Raw genomic sequence first — 15,322 nt, forward strand, 5'->3', positions numbered from 1 at the left:
TGTTGCCCTAAATAGTCATAAAGATCTAAAATTTGGTGGAATGGTTCCAGATCCCTACCACTACTCAGGCACGCTGCCACATACATCTGTTGGACGCTAGGTGGTGCTATACTAAGTACATTTTTGTTGGTCATATTTCTGGACCCAAAGGCACCCTCTAAACCCTTTAGTGAATTCCACAAAAGTCCATACATCAATTTTTATTCCTGGAACCTGTGTATCTATCTATCTGTCTGTCCGTCCAACGGTCCGTTTGCCTTCAGTTGGTCCCCATTGACATTGATGTTTTTTTTCTCCATACTGTGGAAGTCAACAGGGACCAGCAACTGAAGGTGAACATGTCAAGGGTATACACTGAAATCTTTACCAATCCCAAGCGGCTTTAATTTTTAATTCCATATTTTATTAAAAAAGTTTGATTTTGCCCATGAGAGAGAATCTCCTTTTTTTTTTTTTTTTTTCCTAAAGATCCTTTATCATCCCTGGAACATTTTATTTCATTTTGAATTTTCTCCTCCTAGGCCATTGGTTCGATTCACTTAAAAATTGCCATAAATCATCCTGTCATCATCATCCAAATCATGTTAAGAATTTTGATTTATTAAAGGGTTGTGAAGAAGTAAGCTAATTAAACGATCTGGCATCACCCATTTTGACTGTTTGACTGTGTATCTGCTCAATACAATGTCTAAACTTTATGAAACTTCATACACATAGAGGACAGCTCAATTTGAGGTTGTGCACCAATTTGCGCCCAAATCTGCCAATAGGGGGCGCTGCAACTAAAGCATCATTTTGGATAATTGGTATATTTTTCCCCAGACATCTCAATGGCAAAAATGTGTTCCAGCTTACATGAGTTCACCCTTCATTTTTCAGTCCGTCTTATCAGCTTACCTACTAATGGACTGTAATTAATGTGAATGTTTAAATGGTTCTGTTATATATCAAGACGTGGGATTTTGTCCAGACAGGAGTGAGTTGAGGCATACCAGTCTCATCATTCGTCCTCGGTCCTCGTTGAGCACCACTGCATGTTTAGAAGAGCTGTTTTTACAGTCTTCGGGGTCAGAGCAGAACGTATCTCCAGTGACGTGACTTGAGTGATGTCAGCTCCCTTTCATTTGTCAAATTTGCGCTCATGCAGTCATCTCAAGCCTGTCCTAATGAATTGGATGTTTGGTGTGATTTGATTAAGCAGACAGTCCTTTCCTTTCGAACAAACCTCTCTTTGCATACGTTACAGTCATCAGAGTATGAAAAAGCAGAGTGCATCAGATGACCCCTCCAGAAATAAGTGCATGATGGTTAAGGGTTCTAATGTGCAGTAATTACTGCGACCGTCCAGTTCAAGCATCTGCTAAACACGCAGTGAGGTGAATGATAATCACTTACTTGACTGAATTAATCAGAGAGGAGAGATGATGCCCTGCCGGGTTAGCGGATATAGAAGACATTTTCAACCCTGTTGTTGAGTTGCTAATTTAATTCAATTCTTTGTCATTACATCAGTTCAATAGATTGTCAAATCTATACCATTGTGTGTTGGAAACATCAAAATCAGCATTTTAACGGGAATACAAATGTGACATAAGACAAGCTGCATTTCATGCTGTTTGCTGTATGTTACATAATGGCTTATCTATCATGTCTAATAATTTCACAACTATTCACTACTAATGGATCTATCCATTCATTTTCCAAACTGCTTGTTCTGTGTAAGGAAACACGCCGAGTAATGTCTTACTCTGTGTAATTGTTTTAAAGGGAAATACATAAAAAAAAAAAAAAATGTCGTCATCAACAAATATGCAGTTTAGTCTGTGTACTTTTATGAAATCATTACAGTCTTGGACAAGTAAATGGAAATAAAATATTTAGATCTCCTAATGCTGTAAGTGTTTAATTGATTTATCGAAATTGAAATTTCATCATGCTGAAATGCATTGTTCTGGATATTGGTATTATTTTATTATTATTGTTATTAAAAGAATAGTTTGCACAAAAATTCAAATTATCTGAAAATGTCCTCACCCTTCCAGATGTAGATGAGTTTGCTTCTTCATCAGGTTTGGGGAAATGTAGCATTCCATCAGTTGCTCACCAATGGATGCTCTGCAGTGAATGGGTGCCATCAGAATGAGAGTCCAAACAGCTGATAAAAACATCACAATAATCCACAAGTAATCCACACCACTCCAGTCCATCAGTTAACATCTTGAGAAGAGAAAAGCTGGATAAAGCTAAATCGTAGTCTGTATCCCTATTGTTCATGCATTTGTCATTATATTATTTTATGTGCATTATATGAGCATCATTTTTTTTTTCACCTTATTAAGTTTAGGTCAACAGTCGCACGTCACTTTTCATCCCTGACACTTGTTACTTTTGATTTTACAAGGGAAAGAGTGATGAAGAGATTTTGCCCAGATGCCCCGGCTGCTCTGATCTTATTTGGCAGCAGTGTGGATTACCAGATTCTTGTTAGTCAACTGCTCTGAATAATTAAGGCTACTAGTGGAGAGCATTCTGAGCGTGCCCAGAACGTGCTTTACCCTTTCAGTGACATCACTGATCTCCCATGCGTTTGACCTCATGGGGGTTCCTCCGTGCACGTGCCGCTAGACACCAGATCGGATTCATTATGAAGGCAGGATAGGAAATCGGCATGTGTTGCTGGGCGAGGATTGATGATGGCGCTCTGGGAAACACTCTGCTCTTTACAAAACTTAGAATAGGATTAGATGAGCTCCACTCCGTTCTGACCTGAAAGGCCTTCCAGGCACAAAGTTTTCTTAAGGACATATTGCTGTTCTATGGATGTGACCAAACTTTATTTTATTTTATTATTTTTTTCATTAAGATATTTTCAAATATTGAAAATCATATTCCATCAATAATTACTTGTGGAAAAAAGGGGTCAAATTTCATTATGTTTAATTCTGAGTAGATGCTACCTCAATGGCTGCTATATTTTAACTTATAAATTGGAAACTGGTCATTTATTTAAGATATCCACCTTATTCTTCCTGTAAAACTGGGCGTGGCCATTTGTAAATTTTATGGGTCTTGCTTCCTGTCTCATTCACTTCCAGCTATTTTTAGCAGTACAAAATCACTCGTTTTGCTGTTTAACATTCCAATTTGGAGTGTCTTGCCATATTATTTCAATATATTATCTTAATTACAAACACACTAGTTTGTAATGCAAACAGTTTTAATGTTTACTGCATGTAATTCTTCACATTATTTCCCTATAATGGCTAATGAACCGGAAGTCTCACCCATAGGCTTACTTCTGCACTGATCGTTTCTGTGATGTTTTGTGGTAATAGTTGCTTAGCTTCAGTCTAAAAAGTTCTTTATAGTTTACGAATATAGCTGACACCTCATTTATGTTCACTGGCTAACTTTAACATTTTTATTTCTGTACTGTTATTTTTGGCACCCAATGAATGATTCACGTATAATTTAAAAGGTGGAATAGGAGAAATTATTTCTCACAGAAAAAATTACATCACTTCTAATGACCTGACACGACTAGAATGAATGAACTCAGAAGGAACTGGAAATTCTATTCTGTAATGACTTTAATTCTGGTGTTCGCCCAAAACTAACTGAGCAGCAGTTACCATAGTTACTGAGGCTACTGGTCCAAGAAAACCAGAGTACAAATGACACATTCAAGCTCTTCTGTTTATTTCTCTGTCTCTATGAACTAGTCATTAACAAAATCACATTAAGTCAAAATGACACATCCAAACATTCAGTCAAATGTTTGAACACACATTTGTACAGCGATTGAACACAAAGTATAAATGTCCAAGCGTTCTGAATGAAAAACTTAAAAGAACCTTCCTCTCAAAACCCTGAGCTGAGTGCAAATGATTAAGAAATCAGGAAACTGTTTGATTTCTTCACCAGCTCAGTTATAACATACTAACCGGTCTCATGAATAACCAGTGTTTTAAACACAAGATGATTGAAAAAAGGTATATAATATATAAGATACTTATTATATATAAGATATATTTACATGAACTATAAACTAATATCACTGTAAATAAAGCCAGTTACATGTTTTCGTTCAAAGTATTTTTGTTCAGTTTAATGCATGGTTGTATTTGTACACGGTCACTTCATGCATCTTGACTGATTCATTTGCTGTCTGATTGAACACATAAATGTGTCTCTGCAAAGGGGTATAAAGTTTCATTTCTACACTATATGCAAATATAGTTGACTTTAATGAAAATGGCAATGCAAGGCCACAACATTTTCAGTTTCACTGTCTGTGTCCATATAATGCAAATACAGTATGTGGCCTGAACGATGCATTTACACTTGGTCGAGTCTCAAACATCAGTGTGAGGTGGTCTGAGTAATCAGTGATTATTTTTTTTATGATCAGATAGCAATCTGACTACTAAAATCGCATTAAGTGACGAAATATAAATACAACAGACATGTTTCTTTCTTTCTAATTCGGTTTCTGCAGAGCTCATGCAAAAGTGTGGGTTGTGAAGAAAAGAGAAGTTGAATTTAACTTGATTACGCTCTGTAACTGATGATGACTGGTGAAGATTTTAATGAGGCATATACAGACTGTTTGAACATTTGACCCTTTGAAAATCTTGTGGGACGTAAAAGTGCATGCATGAACACCTCCGCACATTGTTGCATGTTATTTCTTCGAACAAACATAATCAATGGCCAGCTGTGTCAATAGCAGCAGATAGCTGACAGCACATGGTGTTTATTTCAATGAGAGAGTGAACATGCCATTCACAAGAGTCCAGCAGCAAACACATTTGCACACTTATTTTGATTTGTGACCGTGTCAGCTATAATCTCAACATCTTTTTGTTTATTAGGATTCGGGTGTTTCTCAGCGGCATGACTCAGAGCCGTGGCCTGTCACAGTAAATGAGCTGTTTACTGCCGCAGAGCCGCAGCACTCGTCTGGACACTTCAGACTTCTGGCCCGGTCACTTATTGAAAATTGCAACTCACTTTCAGATGTGTTTATGCCTCTATGATTGGGACCATGTGAGGGATTTTTTGAAATATAAACAATTAAGTGATCTTAAATCATAGCAGAAAGTATGAAGATGCATTTACTTGAGATGCACATTGAACATATGAACATATCAAATTTTAGTGTGGCACACAATGTTCAATTCAGCTGTTCAGTTCAGCAAGTCAAAACTTGGCACACATGGATGTCCTGAGGACTCCTGACAAATTGTTTGTGATGGGGGCGCTGTAATATAAGAAAAAGAACTGCAACTGGAATGTATCATTGTGGTCAGTTTCTCCACTTTTCCTGATGATTCTTCCTCAGTGGGGATCGTGCCAAGCAAATAAACTGAAGCACAGAATCAAACTCTTCCATTTCCAGTAATCTGACAATGTAGGAGATTGTGTTTGGCTATTATCACGATAACACGAAAACCATATTTGTGTAAGTTAGAAACGACTTAATACAATTCAGCTTTAGCGGTTGAGGGTGTGGATGAATCCAGATATGAATATGGGTCAGTGGTCTGGTTATGTATTACTGCATTCATCTCTTCTGCTGTAGGTCTGCTGGTCTTGCTCATAGGGTTTAGCCTGTGTTAACCTAAATGGGATCAAACAGATTTAAAGGGCTGGGTGAGTGCAGTGACGCAGGGCTTTGTGTCCGCTGATGAATCCTGACTGACAGCTGCCCCACTCTGTCATGAGCTGAAGACTCACCTCTGCCTGGCCTCAGTCAATTAAGGTTATGAAGTTTGGACGTGGCACTTGGTGGCGTAAAAATGAATTCTCAGTAGACATTACAGTAATGTCCTGAGACACACTTTACAAAATAATGGTTCTTTATTAGCAGTGATGCTTCTATGAAGAAGCTTTAACCCTTCCATTCCACTAAAGGTTCTTTATATGATTAAAATGTCCTTCACACTAAGACAAATGGTTCTTTTAAGAACTGTTCACTGAAAGTTTTTTTTTTTTTTTGGTTTTCATTTCTTGTTTTTTTAGAAGTTAATTATTTGAAGCTTTATTTTTAGGAGTGCAGATCAAAGTGAAACTCGAAAGTCTAAGTGTGCTAACTACTGGAAGTGCAGGTGTTTACAGATGGACCCCAGATGGAGTCATTTGTTGTTCAAGACGCTTTTCTATCACGTCCCTAGAGGGCAATAAAAGACACCAAACCTCCTGACACTCACCCTTCATATACTTTGTGTGACATTGACTTACATTATATTTCTTCTCACAAGCAGATGTGCTAGAATGGCATTTTTTTTAATGTATTTATTTTTTGTATTTTCAGCTACATTACTGCTTTTATTACACTTTCAAACAATGCACTTCTCTATGGTGTGATTTAATTATAACTATTGCACATTACTGTTTGTGATTTATTTTCAAAACTGTTTTAATCTATCTATCTATCTATCTATCTATCTATCTATCTATCTATCTATCTATCTATCTATCTATCTATCTATCTATCTATCTATCTATATGTCTGTCTGTCTGTCATATATCACCTTTTAAAAAGTCTTGTTGAATGTGCATTTGTAATTTATTTATAATCTTAAAAGTGTTTTTTTTTTTAAAAAAAAAAAACTGTACTTGTAGATAATGTAATATTAATGAGAAAACCACTTAAGAGCACTTAAAGAGACAAATTCATGTTTCTTTACACACCTTAGTGCACTTTTAAAAAGTAGACTATGTTATAATGTCAAATTAAAAGTTCTACTCTAAAGTACATTTTAAATTATTGTTTTAATATGTTTTTTAATGATTTTGTCGTGCACTTATTTTGATGTGTTAACTTACTAAAGCACATGTAAAGTACTTGATTATAAATTCAACTGCAGTGAGTTTTTCGGTATTACATTTAATGTAAATATATTTTAGATGTATTGCAACTTTATTATAAATGTGTGTAACACTCAGTAATAGCCTACTTACTATTTTAATCACAATAAATAAACCATAAATGCATGCAAGTAACACTAAGCGAAACCCTAATCCTAATCCGTATAGTAGTTAATTAATATTACTCAGTTCTTAAATGTATAATTACACTGTAACAAGGACACCATAAAGTGTAAGGTATCTTCATCTTCATCTTGTATCTGTGTGCTAAATGACTATGTGTGAGTTTGAGCGCATGCACAGCTGTGGAGAGATGAGTCGTGTGTTTTCATTGGGTTGCTGTTGTGTGTGTGTGTGTGTGTGTGTGTGTGTGTGTGTGTGTGTGTGTGTGTGTGTGTGTGTGTGTGTGTGTGTGTGTGTGGTGAAGTGATAGGCGTGACCTGAGGCGCACAGAAAGCTCCAGCACTGCTGTCATACTCCACTCTCCAGCACTGCGTGCGCGGATGACCCTCTCCACAGCAGCGCACAGAAGAAGCACAGACCTCCGCAGCGTCTCGCATCAAGCGCATTATGCGTCTCCTCAGCTCTCCTCCTAACATCTCCAGGCAGTAGATCGCTCCTCGACTCCTCCAGCAGACGCGACCATGGCTGAAGAGGACAGCGCAAACTTCAGCGTGCTGAGCTGGGAGCAGGTCCAGCGGCTGGACCTCATCCTGACCGAGAGCATCCCGATCCACGGCAGAGGAAACTTCCCCACGCTGCAGATGAAGCCGCGGCGGATCGTGACGGCGGTGCGGAGCCGCATGCGGGAGCAGGGCATCCATGTGCGGGACGTGCGTCTCAACGGATCCGCCGCCAGTCACGTCCTGCACGGGGACAGCGGGCTCGGCTATAAGGACCTGGACCTCATATTCTGCGTGGACCTGAAGGGAGAGACGGAGTTTCAGATCGTCAAGAACATAGTGCTGGACTGTCTGCTGGACTTCTTACCTGATGGGGTCAATAAAGAGAAAATCACTCCGCTGACCCTGAAGGTGAGTGCTAAGATTCATGAGGGTAGTGGACTTTACAGGTTCAAATTCACTTATATGTAAAAGGTAAAGTTTATCTTTTAGACTCAATTTCTTTAATCACATTTTCAGTTAATTTCCACAGTTCTGCAAATTGTTTTTAAAAGTACAAATATCGAAAATCTCATTAGAACTCAATGCAAAATGTTATTTTTGTGTACAGAATCTGGCTATGTTCTTCTTGTACAGTAATGACTAAAGAATCGTTGCAACACTAGCATGCGTTATAAATAATAACAGTCATATTCATTTTATATTTATGCAAAGTTGTTTTGCCATCTTAATAGTCAAAATAATTTGCATCTTTTGGACTGTTTCTAATTGTACAATTTAATATTTCACGGTTATTTCATAACTAATGGTTTGTTTTCCTGCAAACAGTACAGTAAACAGTGACTTTACTTTTGCTTTGAGGGGCCGCCGTTTATTATTTATCAGTAGATCTCTGAATAACCTCAAACGAATCTTTAACAATAATCTATAAGAAAGTGGTGTTTAAGATACTCAGCAAATATGAAGCAGAGCATGTCACACTGAAGGACACTGTTTGAGTTCACATGGCATGCGTTTTTTTGTGATTTTTTATTCAGTAGGTTATTTAAGATCATCTGCATGGATCCCTGTAGTCTGCAGTGACATTCAGTAGAAATGCAATTAGAGTAGTTTACTGATAGGCTGGTGAAATGTTGGTTTTCTGTCAGTAAGAGGATTGCGCTAAAGCAGATTAAAGCCGATCGAGTGTTCTCTTAGATCTCCTGCGACAGGTAATGATGGAGAACTGATATGGTGAACGGATGTGCGCTTGAATCTTTATGCATGAAACACTGAAACAATCCCTTATGTTATTTTGCAGGAAGCATATGTGCAGAAGATGGTGAAAGTTTGCAATGATTCGGACCGCTGGAGTCTCATCTCTCTCTCTAACAACCGGGGCAAAAACGTGGAGCTCAAGTTCGTGGACTCATTGCGCCGGCAGTTCGAGTTTAGCGTCGATTCTTTCCAGATTAAGCTAGACTCTCTGCTGCTTTTCTACGAGTGCTCGGAGAACCCCATGGCCAAAACGTTTCACCCCACCATCATCGGCGAGAGCGTGTACGGAGACTTCGCCACGGCGCTGGACCACTTGCGCAACAAGGTGATCTGCACGAGGAACCCCGAGGAGATCCGAGGAGGCGGCCTCCTGAAATACTGCCATCTTCTGGTCAGGGGTTTCCGAGCCGCCTCCGAGTCCGAGATGAAGTCTCTCCAGCGCTACATGTGCTCCCGCTTCTTCATCGACTTCTCGGACATCAGCGAACAGCAGCGCAAGCTGGAGTCTTACCTCCAGAACCACTTTGTGGGCTTGGAGGACCGCAAGTACGATTATCTGACGACGCTGCATGGAGTGGTGAATGAGAGCACGGTGTGTCTGATGGGACACGAGCGGCGGCAGGCCCTTGGGCTGATCGCCATGCTAGCAGTGCGTGTGTTGGCCGAGCAGAACGTCATACCCAACGTGGCCAACGTCACTTGCTATTACCAGCCTGCCCCTTATGTAGCAGACGGTAACTTTAGCAATTATTACATTGCTCAAGTCCAGCCAGTCTTTACCTGTCATCAGCAAACCTACTCCACATGGCTGCCATGCAACTGAACGCCAAAAAGATGAGCTGAATCATTGCATTGTTGAATTTGTTTCGCAATTGACCCCGAGTGTTACCGTCCACTTCCCCAATGTGCATCGATGCTTGAGTGAAATGAATGGGGTTTGTCCGTTATCTCAAATGAGTTTGGAAGGCAACTTCTGCTCTGCCTTGCCTAATTCTCGGCCGATCTTGAGGTTTTACACTTGCTAACAGTTCTCATGTGTGTTTCTGACTGGTTGACACGTTGAATCCCAGTTGTTAGATGCATGAGAAGGGAAGTGCAAGGTTTTGGAAAGCTGCGGTTGCACCCTTTAGTCCAAATGGAAACTAATGTATTGCTAAGAACCTTTTACAAAGATTCTCTGAATGAGGCGAAGAAATTAAAAACCAACAATTACAGTTTGTACAAACCAAAGATTTTAAGACTGTATTTTTATACTACCCAGACTATCAGCTGATGTGATAGTGCTGTCTATATTTGTACATGTGAATGCATTCGAAGTGCCTAACGTCAATGCAGTATTCTGAGGTGAGCAAAGCAACCTCAAAATCGCGAAACACGACAAAGAGACTAAAAGCTTGTGAATGTACATGATGTGTCCTGATTTACAAAACAAGCATAAGTGTCATATTTGTTTGCAGTTCAGTCTCTGTCTATTAATTGAACTCTTAATAATTTCTGGGCAGCATCCACAGCTTTGAGAACCATCTTTTAGTTCAGTCGACATTTGAGCCGGCTTTACAGCAAACCTTATGATCCAGCTGAGAGTTGAAAGCACATGCGGTCCAAAAACAAAGAAAACACTTGTTTTGCAGATGAGAGCAAAGTTTGTTTCCGGACTTTTTAGATGAAGGGTTTTTGCAGAAGCACTTCTGATAGCGGGACGCTGTTTGCTGTAACACCCGAGCAGGGAATTCAGCAGCTCCCGCTGAAATAAAACCCGCTGTGTTCCTGCTCTCCCGTCACAGCTGAACCTGACCCCGCGCTCACCCGCTGTTAACAGAGTGTTAACCTGTTCTTGATTAATAGCGCTGCGGAAGGAAGCAGGAGGGGCCGTGGCATATATGTTTAGACTTGACAAAAGAGACTTGAGAGGAGAGGGAAGAGGAAAGCGAGAGTGTGAGGGAAAGCGAGACGCAGACGAGAGCGAGGGAGCGAGGGAGGGAGGGCTGGAGAGATGGGTGCAGCTGGTGAAGGGGTTTATCTCTTTCGACAAATGTCTTTTAATCAACACAGCTTCTTTCATTACTATGGGCAATTTGGCTGAACAGACTCAATGATTTAATAGGACTGAGAAGCACAGATCAGTTTGCTTCACTGGAATGCAAACTTTGCAGTCGAGTTTCCAATATTCCTCATATCACAGCATGCAACTGAAGTGTGCTCAACTGGCTTTATAAAGATGAAATAGGCAGAAATAAGCTTGCATTTGTAATGCATAATGTGGAATTCTGAATGAGATTTTAAAAGTGTCATATCTTACTTTTTTTTTTTTTATTGAGGTGCACTCAGAATATTTTAGCTCGTTTTAGCTCGTTTGAACTGTTTTTCAACCACTTCCTGATCTTTAGATGCACTTCTTGTCAAACCCTGTGCTCTTTGCAGCTCATGCTCAAGATTTGGGTTTGCTGTCAGGTCCAGTGTTCATTTAACTGTCTTATTTTTGTAATGGCATACTCTTTGTGAGTTCCCGATCACACAGTGGACATCACTGATGTGTGAATAATGTATTCATCTGTCTGTTATGAGAAATTTGTGGATGTTTAGTCTGAATAAATATTCCTTTTGGACTGGGAAGCAAGTTTTGATTTCTAAAATCTAAAAGTATGCTTTTTTCCAAATGTATTTTTCGGTCGAATCTGAATTAAAATATTTACTTGAGGTACATTCCTGAGATTTTAAATTAATATTTCAATAATTACAACAATATAAGCAACACAGTCGTATGTACACGGTTTTCTCTGATGTTGGTTAATTATCACATGACATGCGAAATACAAACAAAACAAACTGTCTTTTTAAAGTGCTTTGTTTTAATTATTTTTATTTTAACAAAAATAGATGACTTCTAACGCAGCAATACACCGTTTCAGTCATGCATCCTTTTTCAAAAGTGATCCAGGACTCCTCTATTTTTTTTTAGACTGTTTACTTTAGTTTATTCCTGCACTCCTGCTTATATGACTCACTAGGACCTGCGGTATTTTTAATGTTATTTTATTTTTTTAATAATTTATTTTGATTTAGAAATGACTTTTTTTTTTATTAATTATTAGCTTCTTGTGAATGCCAGATAAGGAAACCCTGATATAGTACAATCTAAAAGATGAAGCAAAATGTGACAATTCATAATATGGCCCTTTTAAAAAACATCACTGGATGCATTTCTGAAGAAATTAAAACACGGCTGTTGCAGTGATTGACATCCAGCAGAATTTGCATTAATGACTTGTTTTTACTCAATGTGATCTGCAGTGTTTTTAAAGACTCGTCTCACCTCTTTTAGTATTTTACATGTCTGTGGTTCTCACTCGCCCTCCAGTTTGTCTTAACATTTTGACGGTATCCTGTGGATTTCGCTGGCAGCGGGATGTTTGACTCGCTCTGTGAAGTTTGAGTTACTTTCTTGGCATTTTTGGATGATGCCAAATGCTTAATGTTCAGATGTCTTGTAAAAAAACAAACAAAAAAAAAAAAACCAGCAACACACATTATGCTTGTTTTTTCTTATTGTATCAGTGAATTTAATTGTCATTCTGCTTTGAATTCTTTGTTTAAGCTGCTAAATGTCATTTTTAACTGCTTATTTTGTGCAGAATTTTTTGATTTGATTGACGATTTGACACGTTTTCCTCAATAAAAAATACAAAAAGAAATATGCTGAATGCAGAATATCCTTTATGTTGCATTTAACTGTGTATTTTAATTCTTAAGACTTTTTCATTATGTTCAAAATGTGAACAACTCTCTGCCTTTGAACCTAGTTTGCAGCATATATTTGAGTTCAATCAAGCTTCATCTGCTGGATGAATTTGTAGGATTTGCATGAACCAAAAAGAGACAGTTTTGTTCCACAGATCAACCAAAACGGCCTTTAAAAAGTACTTTATTGTGTGATTGTTTTATTTTTATTTTATTTAATTTTTTCATGTGAATTCTGCACCACTTTCAGCATCTAATGAAAAAAGAGAGATATATTTCTGAAATAATTTAACATTTTTTAACAAAAGCACATTGTATACAATATACTCTGAATTTGAATTTGTGACAAGATTTTACAGAATAACTGATGTAACTATTTGATGTAACTACTGTATACAGAACTATATGAAATAGAATAAAAAAGTAAGTGAAAAATGTTCATGATATCACCTAAAAGGAAATATAATTTTAGAGGTGGAGCAGAATGAAACAGGAACTCAAAAATAAAATAAATATACCAAAAAATACAGAGCGAAAAATTTTCATGATATCAGCTAAAAAGAAACATCATTTTAGAAGCTGATCTAATTAATACATGCACCGATAGGGACTAGTTTTATGTTAAACTCCACCACCAGGGATCTTAAGATGATGTATAAATGTATTACTACTGGATACTTGTGAGCATTTAAACGTCACGGGCTGAATGAAACATAGGGACTCACAAGCCGTGATGAAGAAAGCCAGCAAGAAGAACTGCAGTTCTCCGAGTGTTCTTATGGGTGAATTATACATTTTGAACACAAACCGCAAACAGCTTAATCGAAAAGGTCATATGGGGTGAACTGCGTCAGAACGGACTCCCTCTGGTTTTACAGGAGCTCAGGCTTCGACAGCAGCTGCACTCAGTGAGCAATAAACATATATGTGTGTGTGAGATGACATTTGTGTAAAGCCACAGTCTGCTGGACATGGATATGACATCAGCAGTCACCCGGGGCAACCAGACCTTTAGACGGGTCAACCGTTAGTGCCCGCTAAGAATAGAGCCGCTATCGCTGTGGATTTCTGCTTGATTGATGCGCGGTGAGCAATGATTTTGTCAAATGTGACGTCACAGCTCTTGTGTTATGTACAGGCCAGTGGACTTTGAACTCGGTGCTGATGTGTGCCAGTGGAAACACTAGCTCTGTTCCTCCCCTACGTAGGCAGCTACCTTCTAAGACAACTTCCTAACCATCATGGAATCCCATAAAGATTGACAGATGGTCACATCACATATACAGAATCTCTAGTCACTCATGCATCACCGACTCGGAAGCAAACATTTGACTCACTAGTTGAGTACAAAATGATGCACTGTACATGATGTACTTATGCACTATGTACTCAACTGTGTAGTGTAGTAGGAAAGGTTATTTTTTTCTTTATTCACAATCAGAGTCTGACAGCCCCTCCCCCTCTGGAACATAATTAAAGCTACAACAACTGAGTGCATGAAGTGTCTGACACTTGTTTTTTTTTTTTTTTTGGTTGTTTACATGCGTCATCCAAGTAGCCTATTTACACTGCTCTTTTTCTTTTTGGAACACTGTACTACAAAACACCATAGAATATGGCATAATTATGCAATTTGGGGTGCACCTACTGATTCTAATTCTATTTATTAATTTTTATTTAATTTTTTTTTTTTAGTGCATCAATTTAAACTAAATAAAAAAGGAATATTCAGGGATGGACTTGTGTGTGGAGGACACATGCAATTCTGCCTTTAAACTGGGCCAAAATACCTTATCTTCATCGTTTTGATCAGTCTTCACATCAGAGAGCGCCTGACGCAGTTTGGATGCTCTCTAGGTAGGCAGCTCAGAGCTGAGGTTTGGATCAGAGCTGCAGACTTCTGATCTTCTTTATGATCCTGAGCAGCCACAGGAGAGAACACATGAAATCACGAGCCATTTGTTGAGTTTATTTTTTAAATCAGAGCCCAGCAGAAACTCCAGCAGTCTCGGAGTGATGTGAGCTATTTCTCGGGTTTTGACTGGTAGGTATAGTATAGTAAGTACTTTCAGAGTCGTCAAAGACGTTCCCTCTGTCGCCTAATGCGTTTTCCAACTGTGGACTGGAGAGCCGCCGGCTATTCCATGGGACCTTTTTCCTTTCGTTTCCGTGAGGCATTTTTTCCAGTTGAAGAGATTTATGGAATTGGAGAAAAGATGAAGGAAAGTGACACTGTTTCCCAGAGCAAAGCCCTTGTCCCAGTGTTCCTGCCGAGGAATTACCTCCACATCCAACAACTCACCGCCGACTGCTGACGCCACACCATTTCACCATCAGCCTCAAAACAAACTCACTTCTTGAAGCACACCCTTACAGTAATATACACATACTGTATATACATACAAATACACAGATATGTAAAAGTTTATAGGGTCGGTGAGATTATTAAAGTTTGAAAAAAGTCTCTTCTGCTACATTTATTTGATCAAAAAATACAGTAAAAACTGTAATACTGTGAAATATTATTACAATTTAAAATAACTCTTTTCTATGTGAATATACTGTAGAATGTAATTTATTTCTGTGATGCGCAGCTGAATTTTCAGCATCATTACTCCAGTCTTCAGTGTCACATGATCTTCAGCAATCATTCTAATATGCTGATTTGCTGCTCAAGAAACATTTCTGATTATTAAAAATATTGAAAACGGTTACACTTCATTCTAAGGTCCAGTTCTCACTATTAACTTAACTTTTGCCTTGATAAACTCCTAATTACTGCTTATTAATAGTGAGTAAGGTTTGGGTCTGGGGTTGGATTAAGAATGTAG

The 15,322-nt window shown here is 38.5% G+C and overlaps 1 protein-coding gene across 1 annotated transcript; it reads left to right on the top strand.

The window, feature by feature from the left end:
- The first annotated feature begins 7,302 nt into the window (after positions 1-7,302).
- Positions 7,303-12,439, top strand: tent5aa (terminal nucleotidyltransferase 5Aa). Its single transcript, XM_042740421.1, has 2 exons — positions 7,303-7,907; positions 8,797-12,439. Exons 1-2 carry the CDS (start codon positions 7,518-7,520, stop codon positions 9,574-9,576), a joined length of 1,170 nt encoding a protein of 389 aa, XP_042596355.1. The 5' UTR covers positions 7,303-7,517; the 3' UTR covers positions 9,577-12,439.
- Positions 12,440-15,322: the final 2,883 nt, after the last annotated feature.

This window comes from Cyprinus carpio, chromosome B16 (genome assembly GCF_018340385.1).
Source record: "Cyprinus carpio isolate SPL01 chromosome B16, ASM1834038v1, whole genome shotgun sequence".
In the NCBI taxonomy this organism is placed as follows: Eukaryota; Metazoa; Chordata; class Actinopteri; order Cypriniformes; family Cyprinidae; genus Cyprinus; species Cyprinus carpio.